Source organism: Cyanistes caeruleus, chromosome 12 (genome assembly GCF_971803275.1).
Source record: "Cyanistes caeruleus chromosome 12, bCyaCae1.hap1.1, whole genome shotgun sequence".
NCBI classification, from domain to species: Eukaryota; Metazoa; Chordata; class Aves; order Passeriformes; family Paridae; genus Cyanistes; species Cyanistes caeruleus.
The window spans coordinates 12,303,816-12,326,803 of record NC_141712.1 but is presented as its reverse complement, the minus strand read 5'-3'; the positions used below and the strand labels follow the sequence as shown (position 1 = coordinate 12,326,803).

Sequence of the window (22,988 nt, the reverse complement as noted above, 5' to 3'; positions counted from 1 at the left end):
GATGAACAGTAGGTAAAAAAAAAAACCAAAACAACACAAAAAAGCAATACAATGAAAAAAACCAATTGTCCTCTAGCAGATGCTTTGATCCTGAAATGACACCTGGCCTGGGGAGCTGCTTGTGCAGTTTTTGAGATCATTTTGAACTAACTGCTCCAACCCACTGCTCCATAACCTCAGTAGCCACATCAAGCTAAAACTTCTGTGGTAGCCACCTTTGAAAAGGAATCTTCAAGGGGTTTGTTGCTGCAAAGCCAGTAAAATGCATCCCTTTATTGTGGGATGGGAAACCTGTAGGGGAACAGGACAACAGGCAAATACCAGCCAGCTGGGGGTGAGGGGTCTGGACCATTTCAGTGCCAGGGCCGTTTTCCTCATGTGCTTGTGCAGCAGTAAAAGAAGGTTTATTCTCTCTTATGTTCCTAAAAGGAAGATTGTGCTTCAAAGGTGGGGAAGCAATAATCTGGCTGGTTGCTTGTATTGTCCAGACTTTCTCATGACTCAGAAATATTTCCCTGTTCTCTCTAGGAGAATGCCAGTGTGTTTTGTGCTGCCCGTGTTGGCTGGGGATGACAGGGAGGTGAGGTGACCAAGGATCTGAGATGGAAGGCAGCAGCCAGTGCTGGGAGTTTGGGGAAGGTGGTGAAAGAAGGTAATTGTCCCCCTCTTCCACACCTCCTCTGGCTCAGATGCAGCTGAAGGCAGCTGCAGTCCACGACCCAAATTTCATATCTCTCCAGTGTATATTTAAACAGATTTAGCCAGCTCGTTTAGTTTTTGGACGAATTCTCCCAATTGCTGAACGCAACAGCGCTGAAGCAGGAATCCGCCGCAGCATCCCCTCTGTACGGGGGGAGAGGGAGCAGAAGCCCGAGCCAGGGTGTGTGGGAGAAGCAGGGGCTGCCCGCTGCCCCAGCCCTCACTTTTGGGGGTTTGCTTGGCTCGTCAGCAGCTCGGGTTGATAACCTGCAGCTCCGGGAGAGGCAGCGCCGGCACCAAGCCGTCTCCGCGCTTACCTGGGGCCGGGCAGCAGAGCCGCTGCCCCCGCGGGGAGCGGGGAGCGGGGAGCGGGGAGCGGGGAGCGGGGAGCGGGGAGCGGGGAGCGGGGAGCGGGGAGCGGGGCCGGGCGCGGGGGTCACCGCGGGGGCGCAGGAAGGGCCGGGGGTGGCCGGGGAGCCGCGCCGTCTCGGCCGCACAAAGCCGCCTTTTCATCGCGGCCTCCTGCCCCCGCCGAGCCCGTAATTGTCTTTGACAAAACTTCATTAGCGAGCGCGGCGGAGGCGGCGGCGGCCCCGCGGTCGCGCTGCCTTTGAGCGGGCGCAGTGGAGTGTGCGCGGCCCCGCCGCTCCCGGCCGGGACCATTAGCCCGGCGACTTTGTTTTCGAAACTTCCCACCCCAGCGGGGGACGCGTCACCGAGCCGGCCCCGAGCCGGCCCCGAGCCGCCCCCGAGCCTCCCCCGGCCGCCCCCGCCGCCCCCGCCGGCCCGCGCCGCTAATTGGGGGGCGATGCGGGGCTGCGGCAGCCGTGCCAGCGCGTCCCCGCGGGCTGCGGAAAGGGGGACACCCGGCCCTTCAGAGCCAAGTGGGGTGCCGGGACGGGGTGTGGGGGGCGTGTGTGAGCCCCGGCTCCGCGGGGCCTTCACCTCGCGAGCCCGGCTTGCGTCTCGCCCGGGCGGGCCGGGCCCAGGGCAGCCCATCGCCCCGAGCAGCGGGCTCCGAGTGCCCGCCGGGCACAGCCCGAGTGCGCTTCCCAGAGAAGCGGCATTAAAAAGCCCATCTCGTAGCAAAGCTCAGACAGAGGCGGTTTAAGTACGTTTGTTATGGCATTGGAATCTGTTCGTGCGAGCCCCTTATTTTAGCTTTGTGCCGGGGCGCACGCAGGCTCCGCTCCCCGTATTAGTTCTCCATCAATCCCCGCTCTGGTTTTTAATCAAAACAGTATTCGGAATATGATTCCCGGAGATTATATTTCGAGAGATTTGCGATACATATCTTGCCGGCGTGACAGATTGCAGGGGAGTCCTGGGCGGGCGGGATAATCTGCATCTCGCTCACTTGACCTTTAATAAAAGGGGAGTAAAAGTAATAAATGAAAAATAAAAGTCTTAAGACTCCTGCAGGTTACCTCCGTGCCTGCCCTAAAGAGAGCCCGAGGCCAGCACCCGCCCAGTTAACTCCCCCATGGGCTTCGCGGCTCTTTGGGGATTCCAGGGCCGGGGCAGAGCCGGCAGCTCAGGGGAGCTCCCGGCCGTCCCCGGGCGCCGGGGCTCTGCAGGTTTCGTGTCCCGTGAGCCCCTCAGGAGCTGCCTCGGGGGAGCTGTGCCCAAGCCGCCGGGAAACGGAACGGAACGGGAGGAAGGCGGCTCGCTGCCCTGCAGGATGGGCGGAGGCGGCCGGCACACGGCCGGGAGGGAGGCCCGGCCTGGCCGTGCCGTGCGGACACGCGTGGGAAACCTGCACATGTGTTCCCAAGGCAGATTATACCTGTCCTCTCCGGTGGGAGCGGAGGGCGGAAAAGTCGCCTTGCAAGAACCCTTCGAAAGGGCCTAACGCTCTTTATTACAAGCCCTAATCCTTCAAATCCGACTTGAAATAATGTTTATCTTTTCGCAGCTTAATTTCCCCTTCTCTAAGCTTCGGGTCAGTGCAACAGACTGCTGCTGCTGCGTCCCTTGTCCAGGGCTGCTCCGGAGAGCGGGACAGCTCCGGAGAGCGGGACAGCTCCGGAGAGCGGGACAGCTCCGGAGAGCGGGACAGCCCCGTGGCCGGGCATCAACGGCGGGGCTCCCGACGGGCCCTGCCCCGCTCCCAGCCCCACTCCCGGCCATGCCGTCACCTGCTGCCCTCGTGTGCACTTACCTCCCCCTCCCTTTCCTCCCCGGATCCTCCAAAGCCTGACCAAGTTAGCCTTCTTTCAGTGCCACTTCTTTCTTTCTGCTCTGCTCCGGGGCCGAGGCCGGGGACAGCCCTGTCACATCTCCCTGCGTTGACCTGCAGCTCCTCCTTTCCCCTACGAATTGCTTCTCCGGTCGCAAACCCAGAGGGCTCCCAGTTATGTAGCCCCACTCGTCTTGAGTAGCCTTTAGTAAACATATAGAAGTCTACTCGATATTCCAGATTGATTTCCCTGATTTATTAAGGCAGAATTCATTGGACTCTATTGACCACAAATGACTTAATGTAAATGCTGACCCCGGTGAACTTGGAAATAGCAGGTATCGGGTTGATCTACAGATGACCTCTTAATTACCACAGTTATTAATTTAAATTATTGCCACTGCTTCTAGAGACGGGAACAAAGAAACATTCTTTCCTCATCCCTGCTTGGTTTATTAGTCTGAACACAAAGTGTTTGATGACACTTTTAATTAAACAGAAATAATGCAGAGATACGGTTTCTCTTTCTCGTCTGTCCTGTAAAGTGCAGCACTGCTCTTTTGACTGACTGACGGCGGTGACCCACTAACAACGCCCTACTTCGCCGCCCGCTGCCCGGGGGTGCCCCGGCCGTGCCCCAGGGCGGGTGGCGCTGGCCGGGGCCGCTCCTCCCGGGCTGTGCCGGCTCCTGCCTGGAGAGCTCCGAGGTCACTGACGGCTTCGTAGAGTTCAGCTCATCCGTGTTAATTAGAGACTCTGAAAAATACTTTCAGCGGAATCTATGTACAGAGACGGGGGGAAAAAACAGTCCGGCGTAACCTGCGCCGCTTCTCCTCCTTCTCCTCCCCTGGACGGCGCGGAGCAAGTGCACACTGGTGCCCCTTGGCAGAGCAGGGCGCTGAGCAGAGAGCGCGGCTTTGGGAGGAAAAGGAGAAACAAACCACGACGTGGGGTGGGGGGGAAAGAGAAAAGACTAGGGTGCGGGTTTTTCTTCCTTTTTGCAAAGACGTCAATGGGCAGTATTGAACACATGGCAGGCGCCGGTCCTGCGGCCGCTCCGCCCGCCGTGCCCCTCGGCCCCATGTGCGCAGCACGCTGTGCCGCGGCGGCCCTTCCCCGGCCCGGGGAGAGATTTCCTTCGTTTCGCAGGCCGAGTGCTTCCTTACAGCCGGAGCCCCGTCGCCAGCGGCCAGGATGGGGCGGGCGGCCCTGCGGGACGGAGAAGCGGTGATGAGCTGGAGCCGAGTGGCCGCGGGTTGCTGCCCCGCCCGGACGGGAGCTCCGGGAGCGGAGCAAAGCGGCGGCCTTGGCGCAGCGCTCTCGGCCCGGGGCCGCTCCGGTGTCCCAGGGCCAGGCGGGCCGGCGAGCGCTTCGTGCGAGGTGCGGCCCCGGCAGCCGGCCCGTCACCTACCTCACCTCCGCAGCACGGGCCGGAACGCCGTCCGCAGCCTGTCCAGGCAGCTCCCACCCAGCTCGGTGCCTCCCGGGCCGCCCTTGGCGCCCCGCCCGAAGCCTGCACAGACACAAGCGGCTCGCGGTGGGCACGGCGCGGTCCCGCCGCCCTCCCCTGCCCGCTCGCCTGGAGCGGGGAAGCCTCGGCGTCTGCACCTGACACCTGGGGCACGGCCGAACACCGGGGGCGTCACCGCGCGGGCGGGCTCACGGCGCGCCCTGCGGCCCGGCCCGGCCCGCGGTCCCGCCCGTCCCCGCCGCCGCGGGTACCTTCGCCCGCCGCCGCGAACTGGCACGGCTCCCCCAGGCCGCGGTGGGACGCGCAGCTGCGCGGGAGCGGCTGCAGGTTGAAAGCGGAGCTCCGGAAGGCCTTGGCGGGCTGGGGCTGCTCCCCCTCCGCGCCGCGGCCCTCGGGGCTGCCCCTGCGCGCCGCGCTGGCCCCGGCGGTGCGCGCCAGCGACCAGATGCGCGGCTTCTCCGCGGGCGCGTAGGGCGGCGGCGGGGCGGCCGAGGAGGCGGGGGCGAAGTCCGCGGCGGGGGCCTTGGCACAAGGAAAGGCGTGGAAGGGGCCGGGCAGGCTGCAGTCGCTCCGAGGAGCCTCGGGCAGCGCCGCGCCCAGGCTGGGGGCTTCCTGCAGGGAGCTGGTCCGGCCCTTCTCCGGCTTCCCCGCCTCCTCCTCCTCCTCTTCCTCCTCCTCCAGGTCGCTGAACCGCAGGTCCTTGTCCTCCTTGTAGCTCTTCTGCTCTGCTTGGACACACAGGGGGAAGAAAGGGGCGGCAGGGCGTTAGTGCGGGTGCGGGGAAATTGGGGGGCCTCGAAATCGGCCGTCACTTCGAGCCTACTTGGAGGCGCCCGCCTGCCTCTCCCGCCTACCTCTGCCTTCACCCTCCGCACTGTATTCATCCTCTTCCCTCGGGGTTTCTTCTTTCCTCTCTTCCCCCGCTTTGTTCTTAGGAGACCAGGTCATTTTGTTTTCTTTTTTAAGCCTCCGTCTGGCGTTAGCGAACCAAGTGGACACTTGCGTCAGGGTCATTTTAGTGATGATAGCCAGCATGATTTTCTCTCCTTTGGTGGGGTAGGGGTTTTTGCGGTGCTCGTACAGCCAGGTCTTGAGGGTACTCGTCGTCTCTCGCGTTGCATTTTTGCGTCTGGCTGAACCCCCGAAATCCACCGTCCCGTACCTGCTGGGAGATGTTTAGGGAGGGGGGGCCGGCGGGAGTCCGGCAAGAACCCCCCGGCCCGGCCCAACCCGGTGGGACCCCTGCCCATCTGCCTTCCTGCCCCTGCCCTCCTGACATCGCCGCCCAACTTTGGTTTCCGCTGTCTGCCGTTCCCGGGCGCCTCGTTTCTTTTGTACAACGTTTGTCAGGTCGGAGCCCCCCCGTCCCCCTCGTTTGATGTCGGCCGGCGCCTCGCAGGGGGATGCTAATGCTGCCGGGCGCTGATCAAAGGGGTTTTACCTGTCGTACTGGTACTGCCCCAAGGAATGATCGTAGGAGTAGTAGGTAGCGGGCTGCGCGATTCCCGAGTGCAACGTGCCGGCGCCGTCTTTGATTTCATACTGGGGGTTCTGCAAGGGAAGCGGCAGCGTTTGGCGTCGAGCAGGACGGGATCCCCGCCGCGGCCCCGGCTCCCCGCGGCCCCCGAGTCCCTTCGCGCCCCGCACCCCGACGGGCCGGGCCGCTCCCGGTCCCGGGTCCCTCGGCGCTCCCCCGCCCCGACACCGACTGCGAAAGGGAGTTTCTCCCGCCTGTTGCACCCTCCTCCCCTCCGGAGCGCTGCCGGCCGGCCGGGCACTCACCAGCGCGGTGTAGAGCGCGGCGGGCTCGGTGCCGTAGGGCAGGTAGTTGCCGTAGCCCTGGCCCGCGGCGTACGGGGCGCTGTACATGCCCAGCGCCGCATTGAGCTCGGCGCGGCCGGGCGCCAGCAGCCGCCTCTCGTACGGGCCGCAGCACAGGGAGGCGGCGGCCGGCGCCGAGGAGGCATCCGGCCCGGAGCGGGGGGCGGCCTCGCAGCAGGTCGTGCTGGGGCTGGCGGGCACGAAGAACTGCGGAGAGGAGAGAGCGGGACGGCGCCGAGTGACTGTCGAGGCAGCCCCATCGGGGGGAATTTAGGAGCGTGTGCGCGCCCGTGTGTGTGCGGAGGGGGGGCGGCGGTGAGGAGGGGGATAGGAAACGCGGGCTGAAGCAACTAATTATAGAAACCGGGAAATAAACCGGATGGGAAGCAGGAGCTCTTGGGAACGGGGCACGATTAATCAAGCAGGCAAAACTTTAAGGAAATAATTGCTCTCGAAAAAGGTATAAGATCCGTAAGGCTCCATCCTTCCCGCCCCCGCTCGGTCCATCTGCATTGATTTAAAGGCAAAAAGTTGCGATTACAGTTAATTTGACAATAGACACAGCAGTAAATATGTCAGCCAACGCAATCGAAGGCATTTGATTTCAATAACTTCAAGGGGACAGCTAACTTCCCAAGCGAGGGAGGCACATCTTGCAGTGATTACCGTGTATAAATAATTCTACCCAAATAAATCCTGACTCGAAGTACGATATAGCTACGACTTAGTTAATACAGGGTGCCTTGGTGTGAGTGGGGGATGTCCTTTGGAAATCGCATGGGGAAAAAAAAAAACCAAAAAAACAACACCTCTCGACAGATCCTAATAAAACACAGGAAAAGGACCGACCCGTGGAGGAAGGAGGGAGGAAACGGCACAGCCCGGTTCCGCAGATCCGCGAGTGGAAGCCCGAGCCCGCCGAGCGGCGGTTCCCGCTGCCCGCACACCCGGCGCTGCGCGGCCGCTCCGCCAGCTCGGAAAGCGGGCATAGCTGGGATTTATGTTTTTTATTTGTTTGTTGCACTTAAAACTGAACGGTGAAGGGTGGGGAGGAGGGGGAATTACCGGTTTCCTACACGCCTTTGCTGTGCACGCTGCGAGTTATTTGTTTAAGCCTAACACAACACAAACGAGACATAAACACACACGCACAGTTTTTAAAAAAAGGCTCCAGATGTGCCCTTTTAAAAAAATATTCTAAGTAAGGGAAAGGGAAGAAAAAAAAGGAGGGGGGGACAAGACATCTGGACAGCAGCAGCAGAAGCTAAACAAAAGTGAGTGCTGCTCACTCGCCTTACCTGTGAAGTGGTGCTGTAGGGGTATCCGAACTGAGAGAAGGACATAGTTGCTCCTTATTTTTGGACCATAGGCAATATTTTCCCCCCAAGATCGATTGTAACTAAACCCTGCTTCAAGATGCACCTTCTCACACACACATTTCCACGTATGGCTTTTTTTTTTTTTTTTTTTTTTTTTTTCTCAATTATAGATGATTGCACTTAAGCAGCCAGACATCTGAGGCGGGGGGGGGTGGGGGAGGTTGGTGCCTGGATTAAAAAAATAGGCTACCCCCCACTTCCCATCGCTCTTAATAAATATGTTTGTATAGAGGGAGTTTAAAAAGCCACCCCACATGTATAGAGAGTTTAAGTGCAAAGGGGCTTTTTCAAAGAGGGGGGGAAAATCACGTAGGGCTTGCAAGATACGGAGCTTGCTTGTATTATTTTCTGCTCTATAGGTCTTTAGCGTTGATCGGTGGGCGAGGAGCGGGGTGACGTCACGGCCGTGCCGGCAGCAGCAGGCAGCGGCGGGCAGGAGCAGGCAGCGCCCCGCGCCCGCTCTCTGCACTTGTTCCGTGCTGCTCTCATGTTGTGCTGTGATGCACGTCAAAGGCGGGACTGGGGGTGCCTGCCGGTTGGTCTCTTTTCCCTTTATTTTTGAACAAGATCAAAATTTGTCTTAGGGGAATAAATTTCAAGCGGGGACACGGCGGCACCCGCCATCCCCAGCGTGCCCCGTGCCCCGGGCAGGACGAGCGCCGGGCAGGGGCGCGGTGGCAGCGGCGGTGCCGGGCGCACCCAGGGAAGCTGCTCTCGAGGTGGGCCCGCGGATGCAGCCCCCCCGGCCCTTCTCGCTGACCTCGTGCCCATCCCCAGGGCCGGGCGCTGCCGTGCAACTCGACCCCGGTTCTGCACCGGAGCCGCTGAGCCATGCTCGCCGCCCGGGCGCCGCTGCCCGTCGCGGCCGGGAGCCGGGTCAGACCCTGCCTGGGCAGGGCCGGGGCCGAACAGAACACGGGCCGCAGAGCAGCACGAAGCCCATTCTCTAAGGAGTGCTGAGCGGGGCGCCCCTCGTTCCCCGTTAGCCCCGTGATGGTCCCTCCGGGAGCGGGGGGGCCGGAGCGGTGGCAGGTCAGAGGGGCGGTGATGTACGGACGGCTGCCTGCAGCCCGGCCGGCCCGCTACCGCCACGGCGTAATTGCATCAATTAACAAATGGAAATGTCCTTGTTTAACCAGCGACTTACATATTGCAAATTTGCCTTTGAGGCGAGATCACCGGGAGGTAAAACCGGGATTTTCCGCCTCCCGAACCTGGAGCTGCCGCGACGCTCCCGGGCCGGACAGGGCGCGATGTCCTGCCAGTGGCAAATCATAAAGAAAAAGAAAACCAAGTAAAAACGCGGCCTGGGGCGGCCCGGCAGCACTTGTCCCGACCTCGCCGAGGCCGTGTCCCACGCAGGCTGTGGGCAGCCCTGGCAGCCGTGCCCGTGCCCGCCCCGCCGGAGCCGCTCCGCCGCCGCTCCGCTCCCCGACGGGTGGCGCTGCCGATCCGCGAGCGATGCGCGCCGGCCCGGCCCGGCCCGGCCCGGGAGCCGCTCCCCTGCGCATCCCAAGCCGGGCGGTCCCTGCCCTGCCCTGCCCTGCCCTGCCCTGCCCTGCCCTGCCCTGCTCTGCCCTGCCCTGCCCTGCCCTGCCCTGCCCTGCCCTGCCCTGCCCGTGCGGGCGGCGCTCCGCCGGCAGGCAGCGCGGTGCGCGGCCCGGGCAGCCCTTGCCGGAGCTGCGCGCTCGCGGGGCGCTCCGCGGTCCCGCACGGGCGCTGCGCGGTCCCGCACGGGCGCTCCGCGGTCCCGCACGGGCGCTGCGCGGTCCCGCACGGGCGCTGCGCGGTCCCGCACGGGCGCTCCGCGGGCTGCCCGCGCCGTCGGGGCCGCAGCTTGCACGGCCGCTGCCTCCGGGCCGGGGGCACGCGAGGGGAGCGGGCCGCCCGAGCCGCGTCCGCCCCGCCGGGGTGAGCCGAGGGGCCGGAGCTCAGCGCCGGCTGTCACAGCCCTCTATGTCGCCCGCAGCCTGGAGAGACGGAGCGCTGTAAACCCGAGGCCTGTCAATTGTCGTTAACGGGGGCATTAACTTAAAATTCATTAAAGAACACCTTTGGGTAACGTTACTGCTAATTATTTAATTGCAAGAATCCCTATGGGGAAAATTATGCTAATTATGAAGTAATAAAACCACTTGTTCTAAAGCACTTAATTCAGCAAAATTTAGTCTTTTCACCAGACAACTTGGTATGTTATTTGATGAAAGAAACAACAAGAGTAGCTGTGTGCTCATCCTGCCCGCGGCTCAGAGCCCAAAGGAGCTGTCACTGGCGGTGTGTTTGTGCTGGCAGGTTGCATGCAGGGCTCTTGTCCTCCTTGCTGAAGCGACAAGCACAGCGGCCACCAAAACTGGGGCAGAATTCACTGTGCAAAAAAGCATTTTTATAACGGAGATAAAGCAGATCAATGCAAACACTGAGCTTCCCAATCGTTATCATGCACAATCAACGTGAAAGCAATTTTGTTACCTGTCAGGAACGTTCTAGCTTTGGAGGGTGGCCTTTCCCAATCCAGCTCTCTCCACTTACAGCACCCTGCCCTACAAAGATGTTTCAGCAACATACTTTTTTCTAGACATGTTCGAGAGCCATCCAGATGACCCCTTTAATTGCCCTTACAACCTGGGAGAATGAATGGCACTCCTGTTAACAAACACAAGTTCTGCTGTGCTCCCCAGCTCTTTTGGAGGACACAAACTCTGTCTCTTTGTGTTCTGAGCACTGCCACCATTCACTCTGCCTGTCCGTCACTGAGCAACTATACTCTGCATGTCAAAGCTGCCAAAACATCTTTCTGTGATTTGTAAATATTGGCATAAACCTTCTGTTAACAAGTTCTTGAACCCGGCTTGGCAGAGGGTAGCTTTGGGTTGGAGTGTGCAATTTGCTGTTTTTCTCATTTCAGGAGATCAGCTTCAACAGCCCAATTGCCATTCTGCGCATACACCGTGTCTTGGAGGAGCGCAACTGATGCTGTACGTGGTCACTGCAGATCTTTCTCTAAATCTGTGTCATCTCTCTCCTTGCATGCAAGCATGTCATCCCACCCACCCCCACGACATGTATTCCCCTCACCCAGTCATCCTGGCAAGGAGTGTGTGACTACAAACACGAGCAAAACCAGAAAATGATCTCTCTTGATTCGCAAACTTTTGTTCTTGAAAGAGAGGACTGTGAGGTTTAACTGTAAACATTTCTGCAAGCAGTTCTTCTTGAAGCGAGGCAGGAGTTCAAATGCAGCCAACAATGTGATTTTTGATGCTTTTAGAATCAACATCATTTGGTTTAGCTCTGATATTGCTTTGCTCGGGAGGTAATTGCGAGGGGTGAGAGTAACAGTCTGTGCTTCCTACTGATGCAAATGCAGCTGCCGATAACTGCAAACGAAATAATAGGTTAATTGAAAAAAGCGGGGGAAGAAGAAAGCAGCTTCAAAAACATGTAGCAGAAAAGTGGTTGAGAAGAAAGTGTCTTTATATTTTAGAATACAGGGGGATTTTTTGGCTGTTGCTTTTTTTGTACTGAGAAAATGAAAATTCTTCAAGTCCATGCATGAATAAACAAGTACAGCTGGGCAGCCTAATACATAATTTATACTGATCAGTCACTGCAGATTTAACTGAATAAAGCCAAAATGAACACTAATTGTTTTGACAAACTAAAATAGTGTATATGATGGTTTATTGTGAAGCTTGCTGGTTACTGTCCTTATCTCAGTGGCTATTTTCAAGACTGATTTCTGCATGAGAGGCAATATAAAGATTAAATAAATGAGGACAATATAAAGATTAATATCTTGTTGAAGATAAAGCATTTTGGTTGTATAACATAGAAGCAGAAAATAGGAAGAGCTGTCTTCAGGAGAGAGGGGAGAACTGGCACAGTGAAGTGTGGGACAAGAGCTGATTTAGGGGGTGAGGTATTGCCAAGGTTATGGGTGGTACCTTGTCAACTGAAGGCTAAACCTGAAAGTAGCATTTTGTTTTTGTTGCATTTGAAATACACTGGGTATAAATTTGCTTTTGGATACTTGTCTTCTGAAAGGGGACATCCAAAAAGTTGTCAGTGAATTTCTGGAGACTTATGTATGTGGGCTCGTTAGTCTAAGAAGCTACACAATTTTGCTCTGGTTTTAGTTCGTGCAACACGAAAGAAATACATGGCTGGGCCTTTGCTTTGCTTCTCCAAACCCTCTTATTGAGATGGATGGATGGATAAATGAGAGAAATTTAAGACATCATTTGGAAATTAAGTAAGAGACAGACAAATGTAATAATGTTCATGGGGATCCCTAAGCACCATGTCTGCGTGGGCTCCTTTGTGTGGCAGTGAGCTGCTGCTTCCTAACAGTGTTCCACAGTGGCCTCCCCCTGCCACCTCTCCCTCCTGCCTCTTCCCCAAGGACTGGCAGCTCCACTTGGCTCCCAGCATCACTTCCATGATGATCGATGGGTTTGCTGAATCTCCCATCATCACCATGTTTGCTGTGATTAAGTTTTAGGATATGGCTGTAAAATTGACAGTTGGGCTTGAGTGTTAGTGGGGCTGGAGGATGGTTGGACCCTGGGCTTTATCCTGAGCCATCCCATGTCCAGCAGCAGCCAAGTGAGTGGAAGCTGGACATGAATCTTTCTCAGGCTCTGAGGTGGCATTTTCCTTATATCTGGGTCATCACTAACCTGTGATCACCCCAACTTGTGAAAACATGCTTTGCTGATGAGAAAACACTTATTTTTTAAGAGTGCTCTGCATCAGGGTAGTTGAGCTCTTCTGTACTGGCTTTCTTTAGGTTATCTGTAGATTATTCTATAAAGTATGGATTCATCTGGTGAAGATACTTCTACACAAAACTGTGAGACCTTCACCTCTGAGAATGTGTTTTCCTGAGATGTGGGTTAATTTATGCCAGGAGACTTAGGGCAGCTCTCATTCAGTCTGATCCCTCTGTGAAGTCAGTTTCCAGTAAAATCAATATAAATAATTTTATTTTTTTTTTATGGTGAAGTGATTGTTGGTCTGACACATCATGAGAGGGGTTCACATGCTTTTGTGCATCAGCTCATATGCAGTTGGTGTGAAGGAGTCACATGGCTGCTAAACTGGAGGGTTTCAATTTAACATCACCTTAGGTATAGTTTGTCAGTTTTGTTCTGTGGCAGTGAATGGCAGTTTTATTCCATTGTCTACTCTGCCTTGCTGTAATTTCCAGGGTTTATTTTAAAATTAGTATGCTGGCTACATGCAACTGTGCCTTTTCTTCCAAGAAGCTGGTGTTCTTCACCAACTTCTGTGCACAATTAAATGTGCATATCGGAACTCAAAAGTGAATATCAGAAGCTACCTTATTTACTTTCATTTGTAATTTACAAAACCCCAGTTGTGTTTGTTGTACATTAGAAACATAGAGAGCTTATAACTCATTCCAAACCCAGAAAAATACTTGACCCAACTCAGTCCCATCAAATCTGCTGGTCTTGAGCCTCTTCATTAGTTAAGATCTGAGTGAAGAAAGGCTCAGGGGGACTCTCCCTCCAAACCCTGTCTGAATTAGCTCCATTTTGCATTTGTAGAAATGAGTGCAGGACAGCACCCTCTAGGTAGTTCAGTGAGGACTCTTCTGCCAGTCTCCTTCAGGTAAAATGTAAGTTTTTCTCTGGTCTTTCAGCAGTATTTGAGGCTGTGCTTGGGGGCTGTTGTGTGCTGGGGAGGAGTGGCTCCAGCAATGGCCCATCTGCAGCTCTCTACTCTGGGGAAGCTGGGACCACTTGCAATTTCACACACAAGCAGCACTAATCTATAATAAATCTTATGAAATCAATAAAAATATGGAAAGTATATCATTTTTAAAGAAAAAACACATGAGATGGCCATTAAGGGCACAGCCATTCTAATACCTGTGTCTGGTTGAAACTGCAATTAAAAACATTCCAATAATAAATCTACTTCCAGTCTCGTTTAATGCTTTTAACTTGCTTGAAAGTTCAAACTGGTATCCCAAAAATGTGCCAGGACTTTCGCAATGTATTTTACAGACTCATAAATAAATATGGCAATTAATCTAAGCTATATTTCTTTCATATTTGATGACAATTTATTATGACACTCACTAATTCAGTGCACAAAAACTCTAATGCACTTAAAATCGGATTTCAAACCAAACGCTTTATGGGAAAATATAGTATTGATCATCCATTTAAAGATATCATGTGATGATTCATAACCTGCTATAAAAAATGGATCTTATGAGGACATGCAGAATGAATTTTGTGGACCATTCTCACCACAAAATCCAACGTACAAGATCTGTAGTTCTCAATGATGTTTTATATTTCTGTTTGTAGTCTTCGTCTGTGTTTTGGTGGTTTATGATAGCAGCTTTAAGATAAAATATTTTTCATATTTAAATTAAATTAAATAAATATAATCTAATTTGTTAAACATATACTATTGCATGCAGTTTTATACTGTCCATTTACACAAATCCATGCACAAAATTTGTTCTTTTCAAGGATAATTCCCACAATTTTTGTTATGTTAATCAGGCTGTTTTGGCAATGCACATTCTTCTGCTTTGTCCTGTAATAAAAACGTGACCAAGGAGTCACATGGCTTCAGATGCTGCTCACTGCTGGTGGTGTGGTGCACCCTGTGCACCTCTGAAAGCTGCAATGGCTTGGGCTCTGATGTGCCAGCAGCAGTGATCTGCAGTCAGCTGTCCTGGCCCTGTGGGGCATTACTGGAACTTTTTCAAAGCTGAAAAACTCCAGAAGATACATCCTGAAAATGCAGGCTCCTGGGGTAATTTACGTGAATTTGGGATCTGGTGCGGAAGGAAGGAAGGAAGGAAGGAAGGAAGGAAGGAAGGAAGGAAGGAAGGAAGGAAGGAAGGAAGGAAGGAAGGAAGGAAGGAAGGAAGGAAGGAAGGAAGGAAGGAAGGAAGGAAGGAAGGAAGGAAGGAAGGAAGGAAGGAAGGAAGGAAGGAAGGAAAGGCTTGCAGCATGCTGTATGTTGTGTGTGGGTTCACACCCAGGCTGCACAGGACCAGCTTCTCCAGTCCTTCAGCACCATCCTGCAGACACATTTCCGTGGAATTGCTGATTTGGTTTGCCCTGTGTGCGGATCAGCCCTCGGAGCCCGTCCGGGGCCAGAGTGCAGCCACGCGGGCGATGGGTAGCGTTTCTGTGCAGAGGGAGAAGGGGATCAGAAATGGCAAATGCCTTTTTTCTGTCTTTGTAGATCATTGGTGTCTGTGTTTGTGCACTGACCGGTCCCTCCTTGCTCCTGTGTGCCTGCCCAGTGCCCGTGGGGCGGCTCTGGGCTGCAGTGGGGTGAGCAGGCAGCTCCTTCTGCACCCCAGCCTCACCTGGAACAGATGTTCTGCAAATACCCAATTTCACCTCTCATTCTGAGATTCCTAACAGAATGATGTCTTCCAGTTTGAGCCGCCCATAGTTGTTGCCAGCCTAAATATTTTCTGGGTATCTTTCCTTAATGCCATAAGTTTTCAGTGGTGACACCAATGCTTGGAGAGATAAGCAGAAGGAAATAAGTAGTGAAGGCTAAAACACGTGGTTAAAGAAGAGTCTCATTTATAAATCAATTTTAATAACATATTTAAAAGCTCTCACATTTGCTTTTAATGTGTTTCCATTTCCCCCTTGGTCATTAATATTTAAAATATTTTTCTTTACTGATCTTTTTTTTTTCTATTGTATCCTTTCTAACTTTCCTTTCTCTCTTTAATCTGTAATGAGTGAGTTTTTGAAAAATGCATAATCCATTAGAAATCCAGATAATTTGATACAGGAAAGGCCTTCAATCCCTTGAAAAAAATTTCAGAGGAGTTGAGTAATTGTTTAAAAGTCATTCTGAACAGTTTAACTCATAAAAGAGTATATATTTTCACTGTTAGACTTTCACAATGGGAAGGTGCCATTATTTCTACTAGGAAGTAATAATCAGTAATGAAATTTTTAGAATAAAGATAACAAAGTTCTTTTTTTTTTTAAAAAAAAAAAATAAAAGGTTAAAACCAATCTGTGGATAACGTTTTTCAGGAAGTCAGTTGTGGGCATGACTTCATTCCATGAGTGATTTAAGGGCATGAAATTTGCTGGAAGTCTATTCAGCTTGTGTGGCAGAGGCCTACTTTACTTTTGAAAAGAGAATTTGTGTTCCATGGTTGTACCCATCTTTCAGGTAGGGATTGTCACTTCAAATGTCCTGTAAATGGAAGAAAAGGAAAGGACTGAAGGAGGAGGATCAGTGACCAGTCTCTTAGTTGTGTAAAAACCTCAGATATATGCTTTGAAGGAATCATCATGTATTATAGATAATGTGGATTTCATAAATGATGTCAAGGTGCTGCTGTGATGTGGGTGATTGCAGCCCCAGGTGGGGCTGAGAGCTTCCCCACAGTTTAACTGGAGATTGCTCGGGGTGAGACTGTTTGCAGCTCCCCTTTCTGACAGGGAAGAACCACGCGCGTGAGTCTTTGTTGAGTAGATTTGTTACACGTGGAGCAGGAGGCAGGAGCTGGGCTGTGGATTGGGATGAAGAGTGATTGGCAGGAGGAGCATGAGGCACCAGGCTACAGGAGTGGGACTGCCCAAGGCTGCTGAGAAGTGTGGTGGTGTCCCCACCGTGCTCGTGTCTTCAGCTGCACTCGTGCTGGCTCTGGAGACACCCTGGGACAGGCAGCGCTTCCCCAGAGCCTTCCTGCGTGTGGGGAGGGAGGGCTGCAAGGAGGGGAGGGGGTTTCCTGGAGCTACCTCTGTCCTTGGGCCAGGCACACAGCAGCCTGCAGCTGGAGTCACATATCATCTCGAAGGAGACACAGGAGCTAAATTTAATGTGTTGTAAATTCTCTCGAGACAATGGGGAAACCTCCAGAAAATAATTCATTTATATATTGTGGGGAAGAACTATAGACAATGAGATGACATGCTTTATTGTGGAACAGAATAATGACTGCCCATCAGAGCTACTGGAAAGCTTACACTTAGCAACACTGGTTTGATTTTTTAATTTTAATTTTATTGCTTTAGTCTTTAATTTACTGTGCCTAGGAAGAGCTTATCCTCTTCTTGGCTTTTGCTGGGTTTTATGTTTTTTATATATAGATACATACATGGATATTATTCTCAGTCCATTATTCATCTATGAATTCTTCATGATTTGTAAATGGGCAATGAAGCAAAGAATACTAAAATGTAACAAAGATGGAATAGGGATCTGCAGTGTTTATTATTTTCAAGGAAGAGTTTATTATGATGTTGGGCGATGTTTGAATGTCTACCCAGGCAGTGCTACAGTTTCCATTCCTAGCTTCCACAGCTACTTTGTCTTTTGTTTTGTCTTCTCATCTTTATAAAATTTGAAGTGTCTGGGTTTAGCTCCAGAGATCTGTACTGGTGGTAGTGATGGAGGAGATATTTGTATATCTTTCTTTCTCTGGCTGCTGTTGGGAGTGAAGGGTGAACTAGTACCAAATACTGATGGGTCTGCCTGGGCACCTGGCTGGGGGCAGTGGGGTGACGTGAGAGGTGCTGCTTCTCCAAAGTTTCAATTGCAGCTCACAGCACAGGCTCCCAAAGGCTGAACCCTAAAAGATGGACAAAGACTTGTTCCTCTGCTTGGTTTGTTCCTCATGCATCAGCTCTCAGTGCCTCTTTGATTATGCAGAGCTAGCAAAAGCCTGAGCAAATGTGCAGTGGGCAGTCAGCAGTGTTGGAATTGCCTTATTATGAGGTCCTTGCCTGGCTTGCTCGTCCTCATTGCTTTCTGTGTCTTTTATCAGTCAGTAAAAATATTGTCCTGTAGATTATTTTACCTGTACTCATCTGCTGAGCCTAAATAAAATCTCTGGGCTTCTCAGGCTGTGCAGTGAAAGAGTCCTCTTGGAGAAAGACCAGCAAAAGAATGACCCAAACTTCAGTCCTTGCACGATGAGAATAGTTACTCATATATGTAACAAAAATAAAAATACTTGACAGTGTTGGCTTCTGCCTCCCCAGGGCTGGCTGCTCTCTGCTGTGTGGTCTGAGCGATGTGCTCTTCATAGTGAATTGCTTTCCTGTGGTTTGGGCCTTTGCTCTTCTTCTCAGCTTGCTTAGAAGAATTCAGCCTTTCTGCTGACTCTGGTAGTGTTGTAAGAAGGGTCAAGATTTAGGTCTCATAGGTTAGTTTGGCACAGCAGAATTTCTCCCGTGCCCTCACTGAGTTCAAGTGTTGTGATTTTAATCTTGTAACCCTCTCTGTGTGTACTCAGCATCAGCTTGACTTGGGTGTGCTCGCTATTGGACTTTAACAAGAGTTAATCAGTTTAAGTACATCTGCAGTTGTTTTTTTGCATCAGTTCAATGAGGTCAATTTAAAAATTGAATTCCTAAAGCTATTGCAGGGATTCACATATTGACAGGTCAAAGAATTATGGAACACCAACTTAGTAACGATCCTTGGTACCTGTTTACATCACAATGTCTTCATGGCTACCTCAGTGCCTGCAGACTTCAGGAGCCCCCATTTGAGTTTGTGAATCATAAGGGAGAAATAAATAAAAGTGGAGAGTGATGTGAGTAACAATCCCTTTCATGAATCCAGGCCATTGTTGAAAGCACATCAAGCTGTTGGTAGATAAATATTTTTCTGGAGTCAAGAACAGAGAAGCATGTGACATTTCAATTACCACTGTTCATATTTAAATGTAAATAAGTGGCTTCTTTACTCTATAATTCAACAAACCTTATAATTATGATCTTATGATATTTTCATAGCACTTGCAGAAACATATGGCACTTCAATAAGCAAACAAGGCAAGAAATGGAATTAAGGATTTCTATGATGTTTGTTTGTGTCTTTGTGGCTGTGTTTTAACCTCTTTGTTTTAAATACCTCATTTCTTAATTTGGCAGTTTATATAATAGGAATGAATTTACATGAAACAAAACTGAGCTTTGTGGTTGGGTTACTGCTTATGTCCTTAATCTGATGTAGGAGCTTTCTGCTGAAAAAACCCCACAACTCCCAGGCAGCTCAATAGTGGTTAGATGTATTGCCAAAGCTAAATGATCATTAAGGACTGCATGGGTCAGTGCCTTATTAGTGTAAATTATTTTAGCTCCTGCAAATCCTTCTGTTCAGAACACCATGCTGAACAGTTTCAGACTCATGGTCTGTGCAAAGGCTATAAAATATTGATTTGACTTGTAATGTTTCATGATATCTATGACTCAATTCACAAGACCTGTGCAATATCAAGGCTTGAACTGGGGGGGGGATCACTCAGCCCTGACCTGATTCAGTAAAATGCCTCTTAACTGAATTTTAATAATAATATACAGGAAGGCACTTAGCAGCTTGTGAGCTTACTGATCAATATGGAAAGTGTAGTAATATTATACCAAAAGACTTTGTTTATAGTATCCTTCCTCAGCCTGTCACCCCTGTTCTGCTTTATGTTCAAGTTATTGTTTCCCATATACCAAAATACAGTGAAGTGGGGCTGTGACCTCCTTAGGCACAAGCTGTGTTGCAGTGTGCCTGTACAGCACCACAGTATTTTCTGCTGGCATCCCAGGAAGGCACCACTGGATCTGCTGGAGGTGGCCATTGCTCCATTACCATGGAGTGAGTGTGCTGTTGCTTGCCCGTGTTGCTGTGTGCAGCCCTGGCTTTAGTGGCTGATTGCCAGAGCCAGCTGCAGTGTTGTGGAAAGTGAAGTGGCACTGAAAATCCACACTCCAGTTTGCAGAGGTGGCTGCTGCTTTCCTGCCAGGTGAAAGCATCAGAAGTGTCTTGCTCTGTGCCAGAGTGTCTATAGTGGATCTCAGAAAAATAGGTGTTGGCTTTTTCAGCAGCAGAGCTGTAGGAGCCCCATTGTGTTACAGCACCCACATTTCAAAAAGTTGTGTGTTTTCCTTAAATGCTGCTGGGTGATAACTTCAAAACAGCAGGGCTGGGGGAGGGTGTGCTCCCTTGGTCACTGGTGTATGAATTCAGGCTTCTGAGATACCTGAGGAGGTTTGGTTTTCTGACCACAGGAATACTTCCCAAGTTTTCAGGGTTTCTTAACTCTGCCCAATTTGGTTGCTGATGAGCAAAGGAATGGTAATTCAACTCAGTTGTGATTTAAATAAATAAAAAGACAGGGAGGAAATCAAACTGTACCTTAAAAGGAAGTGCAAACTACAATGAGATGTATATCACACAGTCTAAATGATTGGGATGGTATAATAAAATATTCACAGAGCCTCTTGAAGTACATGTTCTATAATATACATTTTAAAATAATGTTGGGTGTTATTGGCTGAAAGCAATTTATCATTCACAGTGAATTTTAGATGTAGGTAGGCTCTTACACTGAGCTAATGCTCAGCTTATTCCTTTTATACTCTATATTTAGTAATATTTTCCAGAATTAAATTAACATTGCTGTTTGAGACTTTGAAGCCAATTCAAGTCTACGTGGCTCTTGGTTGGTTGGTTTCTTTTTTTTGTTTGTTTTTGTTTGTTTGTTTGGTTTTTTTTTGTTTTTTTTGTTTTTTTTTGTTGTTGGGGGAAGGATGAGCGTTGAGGCTCTGAATGGGTCATTCCCTGCAAAGCACAGCACTCTGTTATCCTGGAGCACTGGCTCAAGGAAACTGGCTTTGCAGTTGCTGCTGTTCATGTCAAGGCAAGTGTTGTACACAATATATGAAGTGTAGCGTAAATAATTTAACTAGCTTTTGAACATGAAAATAGCGACATGATGAAGTAGCAAAACATAACAGGTTTCCAGCCAAACACATCACTGATTAGTTAGCCTAGTTAAAACAAACAGATTTTTTTTTTTCTCAAGTGAAACTGATTTAAATGCAAGGGAAAGGCTGCAGAAAGCCCCGTTTGCAGATTAACAGCAGCCTGGTTATTTGCAGCTGCAATAACTTCTCCAAGGACAGCAGAGCTGGGACTGAGCACTTGGGTTGAGTTGTGTGTGTGAGGAGGGAGAACTGCTGGCATCTCTGGCAACATCTGTTTGATCAAGGTGTGATATTTCAGCACAGTGACTGCACAAGGCAGAGGTCTTGCAAGCTCCTGGGCAGATTTTCAGCTGGAATTGTCACACTGACCTCGAGGCACTTTAGATCTGCTCATTCACCTGCAAAATTTAAGGATAATATTTTTTCCCAAAATATGCGGAAGTAACTTTATATCCCTGCCAATTCGTCTTGCTCCGGATTGAGTAAGTTGTTTGTGCTATAGGCCCTCCATTATCAATAACTCTATTTCCAATAGCATGCAGACAGTCAAATTTCAAAAGTCATGGTCCTGTCAGACCAATTATTTTCTTCAATTAAAATCTAGTTTCTGACTAAACCTGCAGGACTGACACGTGTGTGAGTTTGTGCCTGCCTGAGTGGGGGGGCTGATGGCAGCACGTGTGCAGAAATCCTGAGCTCCTTTTCTGAGCCAGAAAGGCAAGGGGCAGCCCTTGCAGAGTGGGGCTCTGCTGAAGAGCTCTTGCTTGAATTATTGTGTATCATCCTTAAAAAGCCTTAGGCACAAAATTCTCCTCATGCACATCTTATTTTAGGCATCAGCAGCAGTATGTATGGAAGGCAAATTTACTATTGGAACTATCAATAAAACATAGTTTGTCTGTTAAATTAGTAATTGTGAAAAAAGCTCCCAAGGTTTTTATCCCCCCACTTTTTTTTTTTTCTCTTAATTATTACAAAGCCAGTTTTAAATCTTGCTGCAGGTGGAAATGTGCCCTTGTAAGTCTTCTTGTTGCTTAAAAATCTGCAGGGTACCTGGAGGCCTTATTGTTGGCCGATGGTGTCAGGGGAGGTCTGAACTAAAACCTAATAATGATTAAGTTAAATGGCTTCAAATACTATTTTGGGCTTGTTCAGTGGCAGATGCCCTTTGGGGCAGAGGAAGCCAGCTGAGGATCAGTGAGTGTCGGAGGGTCGGGAAGTACAAAAGTGGGAAGTGAGGATGTTTTCATCTCGTTTTTGCTCACTGTTGTGATGATAGAAGTGGAAGGAGCTTTATGCTGTGCTGGCTTATGCAATTCTGTGATTTAAGGCTGAAACTCCTTTATTACAAAGCTCATTTTCAATGTGATTTCTTTTTTCTTTGGGGAAAAAAAGTCATAGCTTTCTTTTCTTTTTGAAACAGCAGGTTCTGGGACATTGGTTAAGAGTTAGGAAGTTTTAAAAATGATGAGACTTTAAAAATGTTTTCTGAATTTTTTTTTTTTTCTTTTTAAAGTTTATTTTAATACTCTGGGGCTTATTTTTAACTCCTGGAAAGCTTGGCTTAGTGACTTGATTTGTTTTGTTTGGCTCAACTTACTGAGAATAAGGATGTCTGGGTGTACTTTGGAAGAAAATATGAGAATTAAAGACCTGTTTTGGTGTGTAAAAATTATTGTTTATAATTTAAATGGTTAGAAATGGAAATAGGGGCTGTTTCTGGCTCAGTTTGCTGGAGAAAAATGAACTGAAGGAAAAGGGAGTGTGCAGGAGAGGCACCTGGGAAGGAAAATAAGGCATGGAAGGGCTGTAGGTGGTGATTCAGGAGTGGCATCATTGAAATGTGGACCTTGAGAAGCTGTAAGGATTCCCTTCCCTTCATGTAAGCACTGTTTGATTAAATTCCCTTCATTGAAACTCGTGGATATGAAGCACAGCAGGAAGGAACAGCCCAGCAGCGCATGGGCCTGCTCACCTCCCACTGTCACACCTCAGGTCTGACTCAGTGGGGAGGATTTTGGGATCCTGCTGCAGGCAGTGCCCTCCTGCCTTGGGCTGTGGAAAGCCTTGGGGGCAGGTTTGCAGGGTGCCCTCCACCTTGGCACTTGCCAGAACGGGTTTGTGGTAGGGTGAGATGTCAGTGCCTCGCCCTGCTGAGATCCAGCATGAGCCTCTGCTCTGCGTGCTTGTTTTGGAATGCACTGGATGTCTCATAGGTTGCTGCAGTTAGACTACCATAAGTCTTTTGAGGAAATAATTGCTTCTTCATTAGCAGGAGTTTTTGGATGACTGGAGGAGTAAAAGTACCTTGTTCCATGACAATTCTGAGTCTAATCAGATGCACATCTTCAGTAGCAGATGTATTTGTTGCAGGTGCATCTTTCTCATGTTATCCTCTCTGTTGTCTGATGCATTAGAAGCAGTGAGAAGAGAATGGCTCTTGGATAAGGAATTAGTGATTTCTTTCGCTCTTCACACTGCCTTAGGTACTGTGAAAATTGGTTTTAGTGGAGTTTGTGAGACAAGTGACTGTTGAAAACACTGAGGGACACAGTGACCCCAAGAAAATGGAGTTGCTCCCTCAGTTTGGCAGCTCCCCCATGTGTCACCTGCCCCAAGTCAGGTTCAGGCAGACCTGGCCTTGTTGGCTGCAGTTTGCAGCAGCTTCCAGTGGCAGTGAGAACGAGCAGCTCACCAGG

The 22,988-nt window shown here is 50.6% G+C and overlaps 2 protein-coding genes across 2 annotated transcripts in view; one reads left to right on the top strand and one right to left on the bottom strand.

The window, feature by feature from the left end:
• The window catches only part of LOC111934588 (uncharacterized), a 357,296-nt gene that overhangs the window by 196,451 nt on the left and 137,857 nt on the right, over nucleotides 1-22,988 (top strand). The window lies entirely within an intron of this gene.
• On the bottom strand, nucleotides 3,998-6,390 carry IRX6 (iroquois homeobox 6). Its single transcript, XM_086847240.1, has 6 exons — nucleotides 6,132-6,390; nucleotides 5,791-5,900; nucleotides 5,204-5,511; nucleotides 4,601-5,074; nucleotides 4,290-4,391; nucleotides 3,998-4,087 (listed from the first exon to the last, which is right to left on the bottom strand). The coding sequence occupies exons 1-5, from the start codon at nucleotides 6,216-6,218 to the stop codon at nucleotides 4,291-4,293; spliced, it is 1,080 nt and encodes a 359-aa protein (XP_086703366.1). The 5' UTR covers nucleotides 6,219-6,390; the 3' UTR covers nucleotides 3,998-4,087; nucleotide 4,290.